This window comes from Lissotriton vulgaris, chromosome 6 (assembly GCF_964263255.1).
Source record: "Lissotriton vulgaris chromosome 6, aLisVul1.2, whole genome shotgun sequence".
NCBI lineage: Eukaryota > Metazoa > Chordata > Amphibia > Caudata > Salamandridae > Lissotriton > Lissotriton vulgaris.
Genome location: NC_141694.1, coordinates 86,787,302 through 86,811,722, shown reverse-complemented (window position 1 = coordinate 86,811,722; position 24,421 = coordinate 86,787,302). Strand labels below are relative to the sequence as shown.

At 46.6% G+C, this 24,421-nt stretch overlaps 1 protein-coding gene across 2 annotated transcripts in view; it reads left to right on the top strand.

Moving 5' to 3' along the window:
• Positions 1-24,421, top strand: part of DLK2 (delta like non-canonical Notch ligand 2) — a 229,302-nt gene that overhangs the window by 186,955 nt on the left and 17,926 nt on the right. For both annotated transcript variants that reach the window (XM_086925991.1, XM_086925990.1), the window contains exons 2-4: positions 13,724-13,825; positions 22,694-22,757; positions 23,872-24,002. In XM_086925991.1, coding sequence (XP_086782117.1) covers positions 13,753-13,825; positions 22,694-22,757; positions 23,872-24,002 — 268 coding nt within the window. In that variant the 5' untranslated portion in view covers positions 13,724-13,752. The remainder of the gene's footprint in view (positions 1-13,723; positions 13,826-22,693; positions 22,758-23,871; positions 24,003-24,421) is intronic.

The window sequence follows — 24,421 nt, the reverse complement described above, 5'->3', positions numbered from 1 at the left end:
AACTGGTGGCCTGCTGAACTGGGCCCAGCCCCGTCACCTAAACAAGTGGTTAAGAACCTAGGGGTCCAAGTTGACCACAAACATAGCCTTGAGGAGCATGCTACTGCAACCACTAGGGCCTGCTTCCATGCATTAAGATTGCTTCGCAGAGTCTTCCCCCTTCTCCCATCCTCCACACGGAAAACCGTGGTACAAGCACTGGTCCTGAGCCGCCTGGACTACTGTAATGCCCTGCTAATTTCAGCCAAGGAAACCTCCCTGAACAAACTACAAGTAGTCTAGAACACGGCTGCCCACTTGGTGACAAGTGCCACCCCCCCAGAACAGCCTCACTCCCCCTACTCCATAAACTAAACTGGCTGCCCATACGCAAAATAATCAAATTCAAGGTTTGCTGTATGGTGTTTAAGGCCTTAAATAAAATGGGACCCAGATACTTAGTCGTACCACGCATAAAATATAACAGATTAGGAGGCAAATCCTTCATGTACCAAGCCCCCCAACTCTGGAATCAACTACCCAGGGACATCCGTCTCTGTACCAACTACCTGTCATTCAGAAAAATGCTAAAAATGTCACTGTTCTGATCCACCTTTTCTGACTGTTCCCAAGGGCTGCTACAGTGCAAAGATACCCCGACTGGGGTGATTCATGAGCTCTATAAATGATATAAATAAATAAGATCGCATAAAACTGTCCTGAAATCTGTCTTAAGGGCTCTTGAATTTGTTCTCAGTCCCATCTTAAGATCACATGGTTTAGTACTGGAAACTGTTTTAAGATTACACGGTGTGCCTTAAAATCTGTCTCGAGACACATAATTTGTACTGAACATTTATCCTAAAATTACATAATGTATTACAAAGACATCTTTATTAAAGACACATGGTTTTCTCTAGCGATACATCTTTGTAGTACATAATTCTGTTCTTGGGATACTTCCTAAAAGCACTTGATTTGGTTTTGGGGTTTATTTTACAATTAAGTGGTTTGGAAGGGCAATGTGCCTTATAAAATACTTTGACTAAAGTATGTGATCTTTCAACAAATCTGAGGAACAAAATGTCTGATCTTAAGAGAAACCCCCAAACATGTCTTATTATCACATAGTTTTTTTGTAAGATTTGATTCACGGTTGCTTTTTAAGACCATATAATTTGGCCTTCAGATAAGTCTTATGATCATATGATTCAGTATTGTGATCTGGCCGAAGATTATATGGCTGTCTGCTATTATGAGGTTTGAAGGTGACATGGTTGTTTAGTACTGGGGTCTGTCCTAAAGTCACATGGGTTAGTCCTGGAGTAGTCATAAGAGGACATTACTTTTTCTTGGGATATGTCTTACGATCACCTGTTTTTGTTCTAAGCAGTCTTTAGTGACTTGTTACTGGGATCTGTTTTAAGATCATATGGATTGGACTGGTAGGAGACGGTAAGTGTTGATCCTGTGATATGACTTATGATCACATTGTGTGCCGTTGACCTGCTTTAGATGTTATATAGAGATTGTTTTAGGTGTAATGTGGAAATTGCTGTTCTGAACTACAGGGAGATGCATGTGTTAGCATTTTGATTGGGATTGTGAAACGGTGCACACCGCATAGATGGTTCCATTAGCACAAGCGTCCAGCATCTTGCCCGAACAGTATAGCTTTTAAATTGTAATTTCCGTGTTCAGAAGAAAATTTCCCTGTTAACGAAGAAGACTTTTATTTACATCTACACTTGATATACCGTCTCATCAGGTGGGGTTTCCAGTACTGGATTGAGCAATCTAGGGTAGTAGTAGTAGTTGGAGGCCACACCTGCCAGATTAGGATGTGATCGCCGTGTAGGCAGTCAGAAACATCCCTTTTTGTATTGCTGCTTGTGCTGCGGCCTGGAAAAGTGCTGCAGCAAAAGCCGTAATAGAAAAAGGGATGTTTTTAAACATCCATGCACCGTGTGCCAGGCACTGGTGTCTGGTACATGGTGTATGGATGTTTGGGGGCGCACCACATGTGCCCCCCTCCCGCCACATAAAGTTGGCCTACGGGGGATGGGCCTGGCTATGGGCCCCCAAAGTCAGTTTCCGACAGCCTTTCCATGGGGGTCAGACCAACATGAAACGGCTGTCTTAAACTGACATCCTAATCCCTACTGCGGTGCTTTAGCAGGCACTGTCTCCATTGTAGGGGTTAGGGTCCGACCGCTGCCCAGAAGGGCTCCTTGAGTCTGTCAGAGGCAGCTGTCTTCCCCCCCTGCCCGCTGCGCTCTGACCACCGGTATCATAATCCGGCGGTCAGACCTTTGCTCTACATATTGGGTGGACCGCTAATTACGGTCTGTCGGTGGACGTCCACCGGACATCGAAATCGGGCCCTAAGTGTAGGAATTTAGTAGGGTCAAGCTGTTAATCATTTCAATGTTTTTATTTTCACCAATTGGGCATTGACAGGGAATGAAGAAAGGGATGGAAAGCCATTTGACTACTATCTTTACTAACTAACTGCCTAGAATTTTTTTTATGGTGGAGTATTGCGTGGAAATCCTGATATATTAAAAATTGTTTGAGAATAAATTATCATAGCATTTAAATTGAAGACACTGTGTTTATGAACGCTTTGTTCTCGGTATCTGATCTCAGATCAGACACTTTACTCCTGGGCTCTGTTGAAAGTACAGTACTTATATTCATTTTGGGTGACATCATTTGTTTTGAAATGTGTCCAAGATCCCTCAGTCTGGTCCATTAATTATCTTGCATTCCACAGTTTATCAACAGCGTTTCTTAAGGTCATGTGGCCATGGGTTTGTCTGAGGTCACATGGTTTGTTACTACAGTCTGTGTGAATGAGCGAGGAGAGTTGAATTAATGTAGCAAAATGTAGAAATTAAGGCTGCCTCAGCTTGCGTGCAGAAAAGCCCAGTTTAATTCTAAAGTATGGCTTTCAGCCTCTTTGTTATCCCTACTAATTGTTGTAGATAAGGAAACAGCGGAGCAGGTAATCTGTTTCCTTGATCAGAAACCAGGCATGTTTGACTGAACTATTATTTTACTTTCAGTGGCATCTAAAGTTACATGGTTTCTGTCTGGTGAAGAGTTTCACGCTTTGAGCTCACATTGCTTCTGATGCCCAAGGTCACACAGTTTGTTTCCGAACTTCAAAGGTTAAGTAATTTGCTACCCTAGTGGGTGATCCTAATCCCACAATGTGTGTTACTGATGTCCAAGAACATTTATTTTGTAATTTTTATTTCGCTCTGTATTGGAAGCACTTAAAAATGAAAATATGTGTAATAACACAAAGTTGCACAAATATGTACAGGCAAAAAAATCAGGGTGGAAAAGTCATAGAGAGAAAAAACTCTTTCTACTGTTTATAAACCACACCATTCTCTGTGTCAAAGGGTAAAATGTATCTTTTTTTACGAAGCTGGAAACTCTACAATCGTAGAAATTCTCAGTTGTCCCATATGTAAGAAGGTTTGACAGCATTAAGGAATGCTGAACTCTTTCCCCGCATGTGAAGAGTTCAAGTTCAAGTTCGGGCATTTATATAGCGCACAGCTCACCCAGAGGGTCTCAAGGCGCTAGGGGAAGGGGTTCATTATTTGTCGAATAGCCAGGTTTTAAGTTCTTTTCTGAAGGAGATGTGGTATTGAGTGAGGCGGAGGTGAGTGGGGAGTGAGTTCCAGGTCTTGGCAGCAAGGAAGGAGAAGGATCTGCCGCCCATGGTGGTTTTTCGGATGCGCAGGACTACGGCGAGGGCTTGATTGGCCGATCTTAGATGGCGGGTGGGTTTGTAGAAGGACAGTCGAGTGTTGAGGCATTCGGGTCCTAGATTGTAGAGGGCCTTGTGTGCGTGGGTGAGAAGGCGAAAAGTAATTCTTTTGTTGACGGGAAGCCAGTGGAGGTCTTTTAGGTGTCCGGTGATGTGATCTTGGTGAGGGATGTCTAATATGAGTCTCGCTGATGCGTTTTGGATGCGTTGGAGTTTTTTCTGTAATTTGGCTGTGATTCCGGCGTATAGTGTGTTACCATAATCCAGTCGACTCGTGACCAGTGCGTGGGTGACAGTCTTTCTTGTCTCGAGGGGGATCCAGCGGAAGATCTTTTTGAGAATGCGAAGTACGTTGAAGCAGGAGGATGAGACTGCGTTGACTTGTCTGGACATCGAGAGAGAGGAGTCTAGGATGAAGCCAAGGTTACGTGCATGGTCAGTGGGTGTGGGTGCTGTGCCCAGAGCGGAAGGCCACCAATAGTCGTCCCAGGCGGAGGGGGAAGATCCTAGGATGAGCACTTCCGTTTTGTCTGAGTTGAGTTTTAGGCGGCTATGTTTCATCCATTCGGCTACTTCTTTCATGCCTTCGTGAAGATTGGTTTTGGCGGTGTTGGGGTCTTTGGTGAGGGAAAGGATTAATTGGGTGTCGTCTGCGTAAGAGATGATGTTGAGGTTGTGTTGATGCGCGATGGAGGCGAGTGGACTCATGTAAACGTTGAAGAGGGTGGGACTGAGTGAGGATCCTTGTGGTACACCGCAGATGACTTTGGTGGTCTCTGATTTGAATGGGGGGAGGCGGACTCTCTAGGTTCTTCCGGCGAGGAACGAGATGATCCAGTCCAAGGCTTTACCTTTTATGCCGATGTTGCTGAGGCGTTGTATAAGGGTGCTGTGGCAGACTGTGTCGAAAGCAGCGGAGAGGTCGAGTAGAATGAGGGCCACTGTTTCTCCATTGTCCAGTAATGTTCGGATGTCGTCGGTCGCTGCAATGAGGGCGGTTTCGGTGCTGTGTTTGGCTCGAAACCCGGATTGAGATGGATCGAGGGAGTTGCAGGATTCAAGGAAGGCGGCGAGCTGGCTGTTGACGGCTTTCTCAATGACTTTGGCGGGGAAAGGGAGGAGGGATATGGGTCAGTAGTTTTTGAGTTCAGAGGGGTCTGCTGTGGGTTTCTTCAGAAGGGCGCTGAGTTTGGCGTGTTTCCAGCTTTCTGGAAAGGTGGCAGAGTTGAACGAGCAGTTGATGACATCACGGAGATGGGGTGCGATGATGGAGTCAGCTTTGTTGAAGATGTGGTGGGGGTAGGGGTCGGTTGGCGAGCCAGAGTGGATTGAGTTCATTAGGCGGATGGTGTCTTCAGTGGTGATTGGGTTCCAGGCGCTAAGGTTGTTAGTTGGCGGAGTAGGATCTGAGGGGGGTGGGGAGGGTTGATCGCTAGGAGTGTTTTCGAAGCTGTTGTGGATGTCGGCAATTTTGTTGTAGAAGAAGGAGGATAACGCATCACAGAGGTCTTGGGAGGGGGTGATGTCGTTAGATGCTGCGGTAGGGTTGGTGAATTCTTTGACGATGTTGAAGAGTTACTTGCTGTTGTGGGCGTTGTTGTCGAGGCGATCCTTGAATGCTGATTTCTTGGCAGATCGAATCAGTTGGTGGTGTTTGCGGGTGGCTACCTTGAGGGTGGCCATGTTCTCGGTGGTTGGGTTTTTTCTCCATGTTTTCTCCAGGGTGCGGCATAGTTTCTTGGATTTTTTAAGGTCATCATTGAACCAGGGAGCCTTTTTGCTGGTTGATTTGATCTGGTGTTTTTTCAGGGGTGCTAATTCATCAGCACTGTGGGTGATCCATTGCTTGAGATTGGTGGCCGCTTGATTTGGGTCCAGTGAGAGGGTGGGAGGGTTTTGGTTGAGTGATGTGAGGAGTTGGTCGGAGGTGATTTTGTTCCAGTTTCTCCGAGGAATAGGTTGTGGGCGGTTGTGGTTCAGGGTGGTTTTGTAGCTGAAGTGAACACAGCTGTGATCCGTCCAGTGGAGAGCTGTGGTGCGATCAAAGGAGATATGCTTGCTGGAGGTGAAGATAGGGTCGAGCGTGTGTCCGGCTGCATGGATGGGGTTGTCAACAAGTTGTATGAGTCCGAGATTGGCCAGGTTGTCCAGAAGGGTGATGGTGTTGCTGTCGTGTTTGATTTCAGGGTGGTAGTTGAGGTCTCCTAAAAGAATGTAGTTTTTGGAGGCGAGGGCATGTGGGCTGACGAAGTCCATGATGTCATCGCTGAATTGAGTGCGGGTACCTGGAGGTCTGTAGATGAGGGTTCCTCTAAGTGTGGTCCTAGGGTCGGTGTGGATCTGGAAGTGGAGATGTTCGGCGTTTGCAAGATTATCGTCGGAGCTGGTCGTGATTTTGATGGTGTTCCTGTGGGTGATGGCGATGCCTCCTCCTGTTTGATTGGTGCGGAGTCTATGGACAAAACAGTGGATTCATCTTACTTTGAAGTTTTGCCATTCTTATGCAATTAGACAGTTTTTTTATTTTCACATACACACTATTTCTTGTCCAGAAAACCTACAAGTAGGGCAACCGAAATTATGTGACACAGGAGTACCAAATTATGCTGCAGAGTTGACTAAATCATGCAGCAAGAAAAGACAAATTATGCGGAGTAATGTGGCATTTTGATGCTAGTATTACATTATTATTTCTTTTTTACACATGTGAACACTGTCTGGACAAAGGTGTTCCCTTCAATCAGGGCTAAAATACAGTAATAAGCAACTGAAAGGTGACCAGTCAACCATGCGACACGTGGTACTTGACATCTGACGACAGCCAGGATAATTCCCCCACTCCCTGTCTGATTGTCCTTTGGGACGCGCTTTGCCTGACAACTCGAGTCTGGCTTTGTGTTGGAAGGTGACGCCCATGGTACACAGAGAGGTACAGATAAGATTGGCCCCTGTGCAATGCTAGCAGACTGGTAAGGAGCTTGAGTAGTGAGCTCCGCTGGCTAGGGATTGCAAATTACCAAAATATCCCTGTTAGCCCCAGCCACATCAATGCACATCAACTAAGGAGCCCCTTACACATCTACAAAAAGGAGCATAGTTTTGGTTGAGGCAACAACATCGAAAGGACACTTACCCGCGGCTGAGCTGGAGAAGATACCGGCAGCTCGGTTGGTGGGGGTGTGGCTCACAAGTGAGGTAGATGCCGCTGAAGAGAACTTTGATTTTGTCTGTGCCCAGGCCTTCCGCATCACTGGAGGCGGACCGCAGGTCCCCTGAAGTCCACCGCTGCAGGGTCCTAGACAGAGGAGGTGGTGACTCTTCCTCACTCGTGAGCACCCGTGAGACGGAGTGACCGGCTGGATGCTCCCCTCAACGGGATCTGCTGCTGATGAACTCCTGCCCTTGACCTCGGTGGCGGATTACGCAAGTAGGAGTGAATGTGCTTAGTTACAGGTTTCACCACACTCAACCACAAACCCAATTTCCAACAAGCAGGGAGTAGTACACTCTGACTCCAGCCAAGGGTCCAGGACTTTGAGGATAGCACTTGTAGGCCAGGACCACTGTTCCCTGTATGGTGCACGCACCCATGTCACTCGGAGCGTGCAGTGTCTTCTTTAAAGCGCACACACAAACAGTACATTCCAGAGAGAAAAGTATTCATGTTAAGTCGCAGTGCCCTATAGAACCATGACGGGCGCTGCAATCAGCCATCTCCCCCCAGCCGCGCTCTATTAGGAAAGGGCAAGAAGCAAGCCTGAAAGCACGACGTGTGCTTTCACACCATTTTGAAGCTATTTGCAGGCTATCATCTTGTACCAGTGAGATAATTTTCTGATAGAATACACTAATAGAGATCCTATCAGACGTCCCATATAAACAGGACAATATTTCCGATGTTGCCGGTTCAGTTTGAAGTTTCCGATTATGTAAGAAATAATCCCTTACTTATAAATACTTCAAAAAATAATGCTGGGGAGTCCATATTCCTCTTGTAATGAATTACATGTACGAAACTCCTGGTTATTGTTCAGATGACATAGGTTATTAATACCCAGATGTTGCCAGATTTCCTCCCCCATTATCGTGAAATATGTCTGGAAGTAGTGGATTCCCCCACAGTAGAGTAAAATTATGCAATGGAGGTATGGAGTATTTCTTGCAGATTTCCTGCCATACCCCTGCTATATACCCAACTATCATGAACCTAACCCTCCTATAATAGTTTAGGTCTGTGAGTAGGATGTATGTGGATGTATTTGCGGCCATACGTTCTTCACCAACAGGCAAAGCCAGCGACTGGGTTCAACCAGCTGGGGGAAGGGGACTCATAAATAAAGCAAATATTAAATGAATGCAGTGGGGCCCACCACCCCTCTGCTCCGTTTCAAGATGGCTGCCTCTTTCTTGTTTATTGTACCACTGTTTTTAATGTGTATACACACGTACACACACACATAAAATAAACCACATTGTTGCTGTCTGCCTACATTCAGGGAGTGAGTGTGTTGCATTTATGACATACCAATATTAGCTGGCAGATTGAGTGTCTCACCACAGAGATGGTCATGGACCGTAATCTGGGGGAGTTTCTGGGGAATGGCATGCGTTTACCCTTTCTCTACCCACTTACAAAAGTAGTGAGAAAATGATTCCTATTGCTAAATATTATCTGGAGCGAAGACCTTACAGTTTTACAAAATATGCTTTGAAAAGAACCCTATTAGGCCTCCAGTGGGAAGGACGTTTGCTCATTTGTGCAGGGCTGGGGCAGCACACTATGTTTGCTCGCTCTGTACCGGGTTGTGGCAGTGCTCTACATTTGTTTGCTCAGTGCAGGGCTGCGGTGGTGCACTACATTTGCGCGCTCCATGAAGGGCTGGGGCAGCGCACTATGTTTGCTCGCTCTGTACCGGGCTGTGGCAGTGCTCTACATTTGTTCAGTCTGTGCAGGGCTGGGGCAGTATGCTTTGTGTGCTTGCTCCGTGCAGGGCTGTTGCATTGCTCTACATTTGTTCGGCCCGTGCAGGGCTGGGGCAGTGCGCTACGTTTTCTCGCTCCGTGCAGGGTTGGGGCAGCACGCTATGTTTTCTTGCTCCGTGCAAGGCTGTAGCAGCACGCTGCCTTTGCTTGCTGTGTGCAGGGCTGTGGCAGCACGCAATGTTTGCTCAGTCTGTGCAGGTTTGTGGCAGCACACTGCACTTGCTTGCTCTGTGCAGGGCTGTGGTAACACGCTGCATTTGCTTTCTCTGCAGGGCTGTGGCAGCACACTTTGTTTGCTTGCTCTGTGCAGGGCTGTGGCAGCACGCAATGTTTGCTCAGGGTGCAGGGCTGTGGCAGCACGCAATGTTTGCTCAGTCTGTGCAGGGCTGGGTCAGTGCGCTACGTTTGCTCTCTCCGTGTAGGGTTGGGGCAGCGCGCTACTTGTGGTTGCTCCGTGCAGGTCTGGGGCAGCGCACTATGTTTTCTTGCTCCGGGCAAGGCTGTAGCAGCACGCTGCCTTTGCTTGCTGTGTGCAGGGCTGTGGCAGCACGCAATGTTTGCTCAATCTGTGCAGGTTTGTGTCAGCACACTGCACTTGCTTGCTCTGTGCAGGGCTGTGGTAACACGCTGCGTTTGCTTTCTCTGCAGGGCTTTGGCAGCACACTATGTTTGCTTTGTCTGTGCAGGGCTGTGGCAGCACGCAATGTTTGCTCAGTCTGTGCAGGGCTGTGGCAGCACGTTGCATTTGCTTGCTCTCTGCAGGGCTGTGGCAGCACGCAATGTTTGCGCAGTCTGTGCAGGGCGGTGGCAGCATGCTACGTTTGCTCACTCTGTGCAGGATTGTGGCAGCACGCTTCTTTTGCCAGCTCTGTGCAAGGCTGTGGCAGCACGCTTCCTTTGCTAACTCTTTGCAGGGCTGTGGCAGTACGCTACGTCTGCTCACTCTGCGCAGGACTGTGGCAGCACGCAATGTTTGCTCAGTCTGTGCGGGGTTGTGGCAGCATGCTGCATTTGCTTCTCTTTGCAGGGCTGCGACAGCACACTACGTTTGCTTGCTCTGTGCAGGGCTGTGGCAGCACGCTACATTTGCTCACTCTGTGCAGGGCTGTTGCAGCACGCAATGTTTGCTCAGTTTGTGCAGGGATGTGGCAGCACGCTACGTTTGCTCACTGTGCAGGGCGGTGGCAGCACGCTACGTTTGCTTACTCTTTGCGGGGTTGTGACAGCGAGATATGTTTGCTTGCTCCATGTAGGGTTCTGACAGGGCGCTACGTTTGCTCGCTTTGTGCATGAATGTGGCAGCACACTACGTTTGCTTGCTCTGTCCAGGGCTGTGGCAGCACGCTACGTTTGCTCCCTCTGTGCAGGGCTGTGGCTGCACGCAATGTTTGCTCAGTCTGTGCAGGACTGTGGCAGCACGCTATGCTCAGTCTGTGCAGGGATGTGGCAGCACACAATGTATGCTCAGTCTGTGCAGGGCTGTTGCAGCATGCTACGTTTGCTTGCTCTGTCCAGGGCTGTGGCAGCACGCTGCATTTGCTCACTCTGTGCAGGGCTGTGGCAGCACGCAATGTATGCTCAGTCTGTGCAGGGCTGTGGCAGCACGCTGTGTTTGCTTACTCTGTGCAGGGCTGTGGCAGCACGCAATGTTTGCTCTGTCTGGGCAGGGCTGTGGCAGCACGCTACGTTTGCTCACTCTGTAGGGCTGTGGCACCACGCTGCGTTTGCTTTCTCTGTGCAGGGCTGTGGCAGCATGCTACGTTTGCTCACTCTGCGCAGGGCTGTGGCAGCACTCTGCGTTTGCTCACTCTGTGCAGGGATGTGGCAGCGCGCTTTGTTTGCTTGCTCCGTGTAGGGCTGTTGGTGCGCTATATTTGCTTGCTCCATGCAGGGTTGTGGCAGTGTGCTACATTTGGGCACTGGATGCAGGCCGGGTTTGATGATTTTCCCCAGTGCTGTGTTCAATTTCCCATTTCAGCCCTGATTTTATTATCACAAGTAGGAAGATACTACAGTAGGGTCCCTTTAGTGACATGACAGTGCGAGCAAAAAAGATACTGGGAGGGAGTAGGGTTGGTTTCATTAGTGACTGAAAAGCTGGTGCGCCAGAAGGAATGATGACGGGCCTACCGTAGAGAGGTTTGCTTGTGGCTTTACTACAGTGCCCACAAAAAACACTGGCGTGAAATGTTTATGATGTAATGTAGTGCTTGCTGCCTACAATAAGATCCCACAGTAAAATGCCCAAGGGTTTCATACATTCCTGTTCTAGAAATCTTTGGGCGGTTTACTGCTGATGACATGGTCTGAGAAGAGAATAGTTAGGTTTTATGACAGTGCCTTTAGGAAGGAACAGGATTCCTGCAGATTAACAGAGGAGGATGTGTGTGGTTTTATCACAGTGCCAGTAACAACGAGCCAGGAAAAGATGCTTGTGAGTCTTACTAAAGAAGAGGATATTTGTGGGTTTGTCAGAGTACCATTTAAGAACCAGGAAGAGACGCCTGAAAGACGCACACAGAAGAGGATGTTTGTGGTTCCTTCACAGTGCCAATATGAACGAGCCAGGAAAGATGCTTGTGAGTCTTACTAAAGAAGAGGATATTTGTGGGTTTGTCAGAGTACCATTTAAGAACCAGGAAGAGACGCCTGAAAGACGCACACAGAAGAGGATGTTTGTGGTTCCTTCACAGTGCCAATATGAACGAGCCAGGAAAGATGCTTGTGAGTTTCACTAGAGAGGTGAATGTGCCAGGGAAAAGCAACCAACACATAATGCTTGATGTGTAGGGCAGTGCCTGGTAGACGGTAGCGGAGAAGGACCTGTGGTTCTGTTGCCGTCCCTGAGGGAGACATCTGCAGTTTTACTACAGTGCCAGCCAGGTTTCAAAGGAAGAGGCCATCAGAAGTCCTTCTTGTCCTCTTGGCTTGAGCCCTCATGTTTGTATCTCTTCCATTAATCGGTTGATGCCACCGCAGCGATGCCTCTTTCCAGGTGGCCAACCAATGCCAAAAGGGCACTGCCCATTGAGACAGCCTTTGAACCTTCGAATGTACGGCGTTTTACTAGTCTGTTTAGGTAGTTCGTGCTGGCAACCCTTGTATGGAGCACCGCGTTGAATTTTAGGCTCTGCAATGATGCTGGGAGTTCTCCCGCTTTTCTAATTCATTTCCCAAAATGTTTTTGCTGAATGGCATCTTCACCATCCACAATTTGTGTGAAAATATTGCTACTCAGAATAATTGGCAGATATAAATATCATGTCCTAAATATTGTTTACCATTAAAATTATCTTCCCATTATGTGTAGATGTTCTTTTATTAACTTCAATTGAGTAATATTTTGTAAACAATATTTGGGGTAAGCTATCTATGGATATGTATGTCAGAGTCCAGTGGCAGCTGTCAGGGAACGGGGGTGGTGGGGCTGGGTGTGGCGGGCCCAGGTGTGGCGGGGGGACAAAATAAAAATAAGAAACACTTACCTCCTCACGGCTGCTGTCTCTCCTCTGTCGTTGCTTCTCTTCCTGGCGAATCCCAGAAGCAGGAAGTACACATGCTTCCGTAAGCCAATCGCACTGCTGCATTGCAGCACTGTGATTGGCCTGAGCACTGTGGTGCGGTGCTCAGATGGGGACCGAGAGCCTGAGCATGTCCTCAACCCAGGCTCTGCATTACAGTCCGGTGGAGAACATGCAAAGTGCGCATGACTGTTTGGCCAACCCAAGACAGCTGGCCAAACCGCCATGCACACTTATTGTGCACAAACCACTCCTCCTTCCTTTACCACAAGCCCTCCCAAGCCCTGTAGCTACGAAAAATAAAACGATAATGATGTTTTTTTCATTTTATTTTTCCCTTTTCCTGCTCTGAGAGCAGTGGGGCGACGCTACTCCGCCTCAGCAGAGGAGCCGCCCCTGTGTCAGACGATATTTTCGCAGCATTATTGTGGTGCCACACCCCTGTGGTTGTCGTTCATTTTAGGAGGGGGTGGGACGAACGCTCTGGAGCCTTTGCTTGTGTGTTTGCGCGAGCCTTTGCATGTGTATATATGTGTGTAAGGTGAGATATTGTTTTTGCAGTTCAGTGGAGATGCCATGTGGGAGGGTGGTGAAAGTTTGTAAATAGGAGTAGTGTTGTGGCTTGTGGGGGATTAGCCTGCATTTGGCAGGCGGTAAACGCTGCCATGCCTGTGACTGTTTACCAGGTACCTAACATGGAGGATATGTGTGTTTAGCTTGTTTAGCCTACATTAAGTCCAAGTGCTCTAAACCAGCGTTTTAGACCTTGCAGTAGTGTTCAAACGTGCCTTAATGGTATTTGCTCCTATTGTTATACTCGTACCTGTTAGAAGATAACCACAAATTGCTCTAAATTTGGTTTTGCACAGGCCCTTTCCAACCAGTGATCATTGCTCAGGAGCCAAAACAATGTGTCAGCTTGTTAATCTCCGCTTGTTAGCACGCATCTCTTAGAGTTTGGTCGTCGGCGGTAAAACCATCGGTAGGGCGGAGTGTTCTAAAGCACGACAGTACGTCTATCAAGCTTTTAACATGTTTTTGTATTTTCAAAAACAAAATCCCAAAGTGGGATCCAAAGGGAGGGCTCATGGTGCAGCACATCTCATCGACACCTGCAGTAGAGGTGCATCCATTGGGGGCACTGGCTGCAGGGGCTACAGAATAATCTGGTGTCTGGAGATGTACCTTTTCAGAGTCCAAAACTTGACCTAATAGCAGCCCCACAGCCCATTTGACCCAAGGATGATGAGGACGGGGAAACGGCAGTACAGGCAGGTGGAAGGGGTCACTGGTGCAATGAAGACACTAGGACCGCAGGCGGGGCAAGCAGGCGCAATGAGGGCCGGGTGCAAACGGAATGTGCTTTCCTGTTGGTCACTACCTGGCTTCGTCATTGTTGGTTTTGTGTGATGCTCCGGATGTCCTGCTTCACCACTCTGTGTCTCTCCTCCAGGTGTTGGCTCTGCTGGCGCCGCGCTGACCATGCCCAGGAGTCCCCGCCTCCAGATCGTGTCCTTGGTTTGCATCCTGTTGGCTCAGCATCTTTCTGCACAAGGTGAGATCCAAACCCATGCCCCGCCTCTTGGCGATGATGCTTGTGATGGTCCTAGCTGTGGTATGGAAAGAGCAGAGGTGCTGGTTGGGGTTGGAAAGAATGTGAAGGGGGACATTGCGTAGTACTGGTCTTGGACAAAAAAAGAAATGGTTCACATTTTGCATACGTTGCATATTGTTCACCACAGCGCTTTCTTTTATTTCCAATGCAAAATGTCTTTAAGGCACAAACATTTTTTAGGCTTATGTTAATAAAAAGAGATTTGGAAACACTTTTGACTGAAACTGCTCTCCCCTATTGGTGGGGTGGGTGGGCGGAAGGCTGCTGTGAATTGATGTGTCAAAATCCTATCTAATGGGGGAACGTGCATGGCCTGTGCTTTCACCCCCTCCCCCTCCCAGCTACCCTCCAGCGCTAGTAGAGACTCGTGCTTATACATAACACTGTACACAACCTTTTCATTTACACAATATTGACCCAGTACTCTGCACTGCTCACCACACTGATGCACAGAGCATGAAGTCCACGATTCCAGTATGCTAAGGCTTCAAGCTGGCTACCACCTTAAGATGGTTTGTAGGAGTCTTCCCCCTTGCAAAGTCAGGTAGGGTTGCTACTTCGCACCATGCTGTACCGGACACTTTGTCCTTCCCTTGACTTCTACCTCATGCATTCCACCATCTTGGTTTTCTTTGATTGATGCAAATGGACCAAAGCACCAGATAATAGTGGTTAATAAAAGGAACTCCCAGGACTGGAACATTGTGTCCTTAGTGACATGGAGCCATCTGTTGGGGCAATCCCTCTATCTCCCAGCCTGGAGAGAGGTGGAGCTTGGCACATGTCAAGGAACGCGCAGGGTGCAGGTGGAGGGTGACCCACAGGAGGCGATAGAGGAGAACCTGAGAACCCGACGCGTAGGAGGCTGCTGCCGGTCTAACGAGAGAGCGCTTTATGATGGCTTGAGCATGAGTCACCCAAGGAGAAGGAAGCACTGCATGAAGAGTAACATTGGTCTGGGAGGGAAGGGGTGGCAGAAAGGAAGCAACCTTGCCAATTAAAACTCAATAAGTCAAAAAGCATAGCCGCAGGATACAAGTTCCTGCCTCAGTGGGCGGCGGAGCGGCGCATGAGTGGATGGGCAGAGTCTTGTCTGGGTTTACGCCGCTCGCTTCACGCTGCCTGGAGGCGCGGACGAGGTGTGGTTGCTGAGAAGAGTCAAGCCTCTGCCTAACCTGTCAAAATAAAACTTTATCACGCCCACCTGTGCTTAAGCACGCCAACAGATCACTTACAGACCAGCAGAAGTTTGTGTAGAGAACCTTGCTTTCACTTTATGCGGTCTGCGCACATCCAGAAAGAAGCAATTTGAAATATTTTAACCAAAAGTCACACATTCTAGTTTATTTAAAAAAAAATGTATTCTACAAAACCTAGATATAAATAGGGAAACACGCATAAACAAACTACTGATTTAGCTATCTGTTACAACAATACATGAATGGAAATCTTCAAAATTTTGAAATAAGTTGCATCTGTTATATGGTAAAAAGGAACCTACTGGAAAGCCGAACTTAAAAAGAAGAAAGACATTAGCCGTCTTTCCATGTAAGCCATCCTGTTTCCTCTTCATGTTGGTAGTTTTTTTTCCGCTTCCTCATTCTGTCCTGTGATGCCCGTTTCTGGGGCAGCATAGCCCAATTCGATGCCCAATTCTAGGCAAACATTATTGAAGAGGGGAATCCTCTGGGTCTTAGGGGATGACTAAATAAATCAGGCATCACCTTCTCTACAAACTTTCAAAAATGTCCTTCCTGTTTCCAATTGGGCACTGAGGAAGGATGTGCCACCCAAAATTTTCAAAATGTCCTTTAAAGGTTTTAGCCATCACGTAATGTACTCCCCGCCTCGCATCCCCAGCCTTCGGCTGAATAAGAGTCGCCTCACACCGCCTGGGCAACATTCACCAATAAGATCCTTCTGATTGCCCCATAACTCAAGGGCAGCCAACAAACCTTGTGATGTATTTACTATGGTAGGGTCAATACATGGCATGGCATAAGTGTCCTATTGAAAGCTAGTCTCAGACATTGCTTTCTTGGCCCTCCAGAAGGTTTATACTTACATTTATATGTAGGATAAATAGCAGGTGTGCAATAATGAACCTATGTTGGGCACCCATTATGGAAACCCAAATGTATTTGTTCTACGACCATCGACAGGCGCGACCACATCCTGGTTGTTGTGGTATGAACCCTGAAAGCTTGGTGTCTGTTGGTTTCACGTGGTAGGGTTCTAGTAGCAGCGCTACCCACCTGTACATCTGATGTGCAATGGTAGAAGTAAGGACATCCTCTAGAACAAAAATGGCCACCATCCTGGAGTGGTTCCAAATGACAGAGGCAAAAGAGACATTTTTAGAAAAACCAGAACACACACACGACTTATCACCGATGTCAGAGACAAGAGTAAAGACCATAGGGCCTTATTGACGAGGTCTTACCGTAGTGCAGCGCTGAAGGCCTTCCTGCTGCGCTGCCCTACGGTAAAAGAAAAGGGCAGTAATGCGCTGTATCGATCAGGTACAACGCATTCCTGTCCTTTTCTCCTGCGCCGGCGCACTAAGGGCTGCCATGCACCAACGCAGGCACCTTTGCACCATGGTGCCTGTGCTGCAGGAAAGATTATTTTTGTGAAGGAAGGTAAACCTTCATGTACAAAAAACAATCTCGAGAGGCTTTTTCCTCTTTCTATGTGTGCTGTAGAATGCAGCACACACAGAAAAAGGAAAAACGAGGAGAAATAAAGATATTTCTCCTCGTTGTGCCTCCTTTACACCTCCCCTGGGGACGCTTACGTTTTTGGCTCTGCCTTAGATTTACGATTTCTCGTAAATCTGGGGCACTGCAAAAATGCCATGGATGTTGCTGCGAACGCCCCCATCAACACTCAAGGACCGTCCTTTTAACGCAGAAAACTGCGTTAAAGGGAACCATATTTATGAGGCAGCATTAAGCCAGAAAAAGTGGCTTAGAGCTGCCTCGTAAATATGGAGCAGGTTTCTGCGCCACCGAACGTCACAAAAGGTGACGATCTGGCAGCGCAAGGTGCCTCATAAATGAGGCCATATTGTTTACAAGGAATTTGTGATCGCTTGTTGTGATGAGCCTTCTCTAAGACTTTCTGGGTTTCGACTTAGGCTATTTGTCTAGAGTTTACTATAGCTCTGTTGGACTTCACTAACAAAGGTCTCACTTTAATTTTAAATGACAGTTATGCCACTCAGACCTTGTTGCCTGTCAGAGTTCCAATAATCAGACAAATTACAGATCAAGTCAGTTTCTTCAGTTTACAAATTGCTCTTCTGAAAGATTGCACCATGGCCATGATTCCTCCTGGATTATTGTAAGGGACCGCAGTATTGAGCTGTGGATACTCCCTTCTCGCCCTGCTGCCTTTGTGTCATCGGCTCTCTCCTGTCACTCCTGCAAGGGTCCTGCAGGCGTGACAAAAGGGACTTAGAATTCAATCTTACTTCACTGGTGTTCAATTTAGTCAAAAGCAAGATGACGTGGGAGTGAGTGGTTCATATAAACTGCCCCAAACAAATTGGTCGCTACGCTAGACCCAAAGGGAATTGGAAGATCATGGGATATGTAATTCCTCCTGCATTTGTTCTGCAACACAGTTCACCTTCTGGCCATCCCTGGCTTATCCCCAGGCTGTTTTAGCAACTGAAATGGGGAAGGATTCCGCAACACAATGAGCGTCCACAAAAACCTTGAGTAGCTGCCTGCCAAGATGGTTTACCCCACTTTGTTTAAAGTTTGTGCGTGGCCAGTTTGCACGCCACTGATCTACACTCTTCATGTTCACTCAACTATCGGTGAAGCTAACATTCATGATATCCGTACAGTTAGTATAAAAATTGTCAATTCACTAATACTTTCAATGAAGGTACGCAACCGACCTCAACTGCGGCGGTGATCCCACGGCTGTTGTGGTGCTGATGTTGGCATAGCGATCGACGTTCTCTAGATGATCACTGATTGATTGGTGCTTACGAGAGCATATCTTGATTAGTGTCCACAGCCCCACTTTGGCACAAAACATTTTTGGCTATTTCACCCACCATGGAGTTTTTTGTCATGAAAAGGGCTTTCTACTGCAAAGGCAGAAACAACAAATGAAAAAAAGAGATTCTCTAGCCAGGGAAGAACGGATGGTTACTGATACGAGCACCTCCAAGCACCACAGAGGTCGACTCCCTCGCAGTCCGTGCGGTCGCTGATACTGAAAATCTACCTGGAGCTGAAGAGAGGGTTCAAAGCCGCCTTCTCTATCAGTGCCTGACCCGTGGCTTTCACGAGAAACCCACCTGGCCTGAGCGTGGGTACATGAAGACTTCTGTAACACCCTTATGATGCAGCAGCAAACCACTGAGCTCCTTACAGCATCCTTGTCTCAACCTTTAACACATAACTGTTAAAAAGAATGTAGAAACCCAGGTAGAATTCATAGAAAACAGAAATGCTGTCTAGGGCCAGCTACTCCCACCCACATTCCTTCCTAGCCGCAGGTGGGGCTGGTACTGAAATACATCATAAGAGTCTTCTGTTTAAGCCACAGAGTTGTCACAACGGTCATGGTGGGTCTCAACCAGGCTTCGCTTCTTCAGATCAGCGAAGGCAAAACATAACAAAAAGTGCTTTGCTTTTTTTAGTGCTTCAGTTACAACTGAACTTATTTGTGACTCAACTTTTTGGAAACACTCCGTTCCTCCTTCCAAGTCAGTTGCGTGGGCCAAGGCAAGTGTGAACCAAACTTTCCCGGGATCAGTACTGTACCCAATCTGAATCCGATATGGATAGAAAGCTGTGGTTTGGTCTCCACTAGGTTCTAATAACCCTCACTACTTAATCCTGTTCTCAATGTTAATGCTGGGATTGAGAGCTGGCCTCCTTGTTTCTGATCTTGTGTCTCTGCATACAGCCAACAATTCTTCACATGCAACAGCACTGTAATCTTGGCCATCCTTCCTGGAGATTGCATTATGAGGTAGGGGTCACTTCTCCCAACAGGTTGTTGGTGCACATTGTCAGCCCCTCTTTGCATTGAGAGAGCCCAAAAGATGGGCCTAATTAGTTGGAGGCCTAGAAGAGGTCAAATGTCGCCCCAAAAAGTCCAGTGTAGAAAAAACACATGCATGTTGCAAAAATTCCTACATGCCGTGTTGGACAGAAGGGTTCTTCACAAGCGGGCTCGCAGGAGTCTCAATCTCAATAACATGGCTGTGCAAAGGGTAAATGATTTGGCAGATGGACCAATGAAGAGCTGTGCTTGTGATCCAGGTACATTCTGTGACCATCTCGAAGTCTTGTACGTAAGACGGCTGGTATAAGCGAGAACTGCTTCCGAACTGATGGTAACCGAATGACTGGGAAATTTGTGGTAACTTAAAATGGTTTTGCGAAGGATGGGGCGAATAGTGTTGATTAAACCAATTCTAACGCTAGTGCGATATTGGTGAGAACTGGATAGGTGAGTAGTGTCTACTTGTAGCTGAGGCAAAGATTGTTGACAGTGGTTCCATGCCAGAGGACCTTTAACCCCTATGTATGGCTTCGATAAACCATGCACCCATGGCAGAGGAAGTACGGTGGTGAATGGCATTGATCTGGAAGGTCACGAGCAGGAATTGGATTGTGGGGTTACATCGGCTGTTCACATAGTGGCTGAATAGGGTGACCAGACAGTGGCAAGAGCAACGTTCAGAAGTTTATCGCAATCATCTATAGTGATTTACCTGCTTCTATATGGATGGAACTGCGGCCATGGGCTGAAAAATAGTGCTAGAGTATGAGCTAAATCATAGTTGTCCAGGGTCATGAACCATTAGTAAAGAAATACAAGCGTCGCCGCTTGTCCTAATGCCCACTGTTGCGTTACCTGCTGGAATGCTAAGTTTAGAATTCTAAACCAATTGTGCATATCATTTCAACATTCAATAAAAATTATTTGATCCATAAATGCGTTGGTGCATAAACATTATACTTGGTTCTTTTTTTAAGAAAAACATGTGGTTCAACCAATTTTACTTCTCATTGGATTATGGTTACACTTTCATAAATCATACATAAACATTTTATACATTTCTTAGTGATGCCCTATGCATTTCGGGCCCCTTGGCCCTTCCTCAGGGGCGGTATCTGTGGAAATCAAAAAGATAAACGCTCTATTTGACAATGTTCTAGGAATGTACTGGGTAAACAGTCAAAGTATATTTAGTTATAAAGAACAATTGCAGACAGTGGTAAAGCTCCTGTCCAAGTAATGCAGAACAGATTTAAATAGTGTTGAATATCATTAGAAAAGAACCAAAAGAAATGCCAGGTTGGAGTGTTTAAATCAACAAGGAAAAAGGAATGGGTCTGAAGTGAAGTTAGCGCTAAGAAGGAAGTAAAAGACCTGTATACCACACCATGACGTGCACACGGTACCATAGAGAACCTTAGTACCTTCATCAACTTCTCGACTGACTCCTTGAGCAGGAACCTCAAATACTTTGCATAAGAAAACATTCTTGTACCCTATTGTATTGCAGTGGGGTCTTATTCCCAAGCCGTAGCCATCGTCAGATTCACTAAAGACAAAGGGTGATATTCACAAAGAAGCGGCGGTGAGGGGCGTCAGCCTCCGCGGCTTAACGCCTCTCACCGCCACTTTGGAAACGCCAGGCTGCACCCTATTCATAAACGCAGCCTGGCGTTTCCCTCATCGACGTGGCTAAATCTCATCACGACTCCACACCAGAACAGGCACCCTTGCACCAGAGCACATGGGTTTCTGCGAGCAGGGAGGTTTGTTAATGCACAGGAAGGTGTCCCTTACTGTACATTAACAAACCGAAAATGCCAGTTTGCTTTTTCCTTGTGTGCTGCTACATGCCACACACATGGAAAAAGCAAAAACGAGGAGAAATGAAGGTTTTCTCCTTGTTAAGCTACATTCAGACCTGATTTTTCTAGGTCTTAAGTTTGGCACTGCTACCTATTATCGCCGCCCTTGATAAAAGGCGGTAGCGTCAAACTCAATGGGTGTTGCGGTGGTACGCCCACCGCAACACCCACTGCACGCCCCCTTTCGCGCTAAGTTTAGTGTTAAAGGAGCCCTATCTCCAAGGCAGCGTTAAGCCACTTAATGTGGCTTTAAGCCACGTTAAGTGCTTTAACGCTGCCTTGAGTAAAGGGCTTTGGCCCTATCACCACGGGAAATTTTAAAAAAGTGACGTTCCAGTGGCGATAGGGGCTTGAGAATATGCCCCAAAGGGTTGTAAGACTGATCTAATGGCCTTCAAATTGAGAGTGTTCATGAAGGGAAGGGGTCTTCTTCATTTATTTGTTTACGTTAGGGCATTTTGTAAAATCAGTCAAAATACTTTATTCGGCTGCAAAGACCATAAAAGTACACATGACAAGCATAATAACACAATAAGTTAGCAATAGGGTAACATTTTCATTCGAATTCAAAACATTGATCACAAATATCACATTTTCATAAACCTCTACTGCACGTTTTGTAAAGTGTTATGTGTAGCCAGTATATAAATGTAGAGCACTATTTTTGTTTATAGAGATACACTGAAATAGAGGAAATCTGGGAGAGAAAAAGTTTGATAACTCGTAACGGTAAACTAATTCAATGTTCTTCTTTCGCCACTGTATGTATTTTATTGTTCATTGACAGACTAGCGTAAATAGTTTCGTTTTCAAGTGTTTCCTGAACCAGTTTTGGTTAAGGGCTGGTGTGTGAAAGGAAGGGCTACATTAAAGAATAGCCTCATATTTCTTACTGCTGTGGACGATGATTCGGTGATTACTCTGTGGACCTGTCGAAAGGTAATCAGTTAGTTGCTCCAGTGACTAGTGTCTCAGTTGGGACTCCATTCATGTTGAGAATCTTCTCCTTCACCCAGAATAATACATACTACAAGCACAAGCTGATGTTGTGTGAGCTCTCTAACTGAAGTGGATTTGTGTATCATCTGCATACATCGATATTCTCAAAGTATGAAACGTTTATTTTTAAATTAGCAATTCCTAGTGGGCCACAAATCTATGTACCTCATGAATATTAACGAGGTAGGTCGCAATTTGGGATGCATTAGGAATGACAGCCATCACAAGGATGGCGGCCTGCTAAATTAGCATATCTCCATGACTGTGATTGTTTTTTAAAGAAAGCTTTTTTATTAATGCAATGCATGTTTTTTTTAAAAAAAGACAAGTTTAATTTAAATTTTTTAAGAGTAATCAGTGGTCGAATATTTTGGTCAGCATTCACAAAGGGGAAGAGATCCCTTGAGGAGGTGGTAAAAGATGAATGCTTTGCGAATGGAATTCAGTTGCAAAATATTAATACATAGCACTACGATTCGATATTTGGAAGGGACACACGAAACACATTCATTTCAAATACCGAATTGATATTATGTCGCAATCCCAAATTGCGATTTGAGGGTTGCATATCAGAAAAGGCATTTTCGTGATCACAACCGGCCCCAAGAATCGGGCCATTTTGTGACCGGATAAAATGCTTTGTAAATCTGGCCCAAAGTTCATTTTAGTTCTTCTCTGCTAACGTCTCAACCACCCCTGAGTGAGTCCACCTAGCATGTGTGTAGTACATCACCGACCCCATGAGGTGTGGTATAAGTTGGTTCGCCTTTTGGTAGACCTTTGCGAACAACAGAGCCTTCGCCCACCGCAAAGCACCCATTTTGGCACCAAAATGAATTATACCATTACTTGATAGAGTTCACACCTTCTATAATCTGTCGTAACATCGTGCCCACTCTGGTTTTTGCAGGTGACGAATGCAGTACCCTCTGTGATCTGGCCCACGGACATTGTGACGAGGACGACAAGTGCAGGTATGGCATCATTTTCTTCATTTAACCTGGCAAATTCCTCTTCAGCCAGCAACAATGACTGCTTAGAGAGAGCAAGAGTGGAATGTTTGTGCCTGTGGAATAGACAGTTCTAAAATGATGAGATGGCCACTCTGCCGCAGAAGGTGTGGTGGGATGTGATGTGACTGCTAAGGGTGAGTGACTCTGAACATTGTAAGGCCTGGCGATGGTAATGATGTTCAGAGTTACATTTTTATTGGGTGATCATCTCAGCAAAGAAGGCCTTCACACTCCTCCTATGCCAGGACATATACAGCCACCAAATAAAATACATTTGATATTAGTGGCCATTGCAACAGGAAACCCAGACTAAACGTTCCTACTCTTGCATTGCAGTCTTGGATTGCCTGCTGGTTGCCTAAGCTTCATGATATCCTGACCTCTTCTTCCTATAACTTGTAGGAACTCAGGCCCCATTGCTTGACAAACCCATTCAAACATTTTGTGTGTGTCAGGTTTTGGACCTGGGTGACTTCAGTATTGGGTTATGCCTGGGAATCATGGGTGGAATGCTTGATTTATTCGCATGTTTTTGCTTACTATACCACTCCTCTTGGGCCAGCCTTATTTCAATCCTCTTTGGTACTGCACCAATAGGAACAATACAGCCCAAACTGCTAGGCCTCATCCCTCTGAACATGAATAAACCAGACACTGACTGGTTTCCGCCTCGTTGTGGCATCATCAATGAGTGGCATATGGTGCAGCAACCATGAGTCAAAAGTCTAGGCATGCTACTTGCACAAATAGCATCTCGCTGGGGAAAGCAGAAAAGTGATGGGTTGAAAGCTTGAATTATTGTCAACCACTGGTGATTACTTTGTACTAGTTGTGCCTAATGTCATTTTTTAGTTGCAGAACAGTAACTTATTTAAGTTCTTCTTGGTTACACTTTTCGCAAACTGTACTTCTGCTTGCTCACATCCAGCACCTCATTCCTCCTGTTTCATTGGCCTGTCTCTTCGTGATGAGAGCTAGACTGCATGGTTTGTTGTGCTCTGGATTGCTTTAGTTATTGTTGAGAAGATGCTGCCCAGGGTTGAAGGGCTATGCTGATGTCTCTGTTCTTTTGCAGTTGTGACCCAGGCTGGGAAGGCGAGCATTGCGAGAACTGTGTCCGAATGCCGGGTTGCGTGCATGGAGCGTGTCACCAGCCCTGGCAGTGCATGTGTCTGGCTGGCTGGGCTGGAAAGTTCTGTGACCGAGGTAGGTTCCACCCGCAGAAGCTTGGTTTGCCAAATGTTTATCGCAGCTTGTGTTCGAAGGGTGACGAACTTCCTGTGTACATAATTCACTGATGGTGCCTCGCCCTGTTCTTATCCTCCACTACACCTCCTTAGATACTTCCATGTATATCACAGCTACTACTGTGCGACATTGGCTTGCGGTCGCTTCCTAACACACTGATGAATTCATACTTGGATCCCTAAAACTCTGCCTGTCTGTCTTTCCCTGGAGTTCCATGATGATTATCCCTAGCTGACCCATGCTCCAATCTTCATTCAGCCATTCAGCAAAAAGCTATAGTTGGGGTTCAGGAAGATGTACGGATAGTATTCAACCGTCCACACCTACAGTAGTTATATCACTAATAGAGCAGACACTTTTATGTCTAGGATTATCAT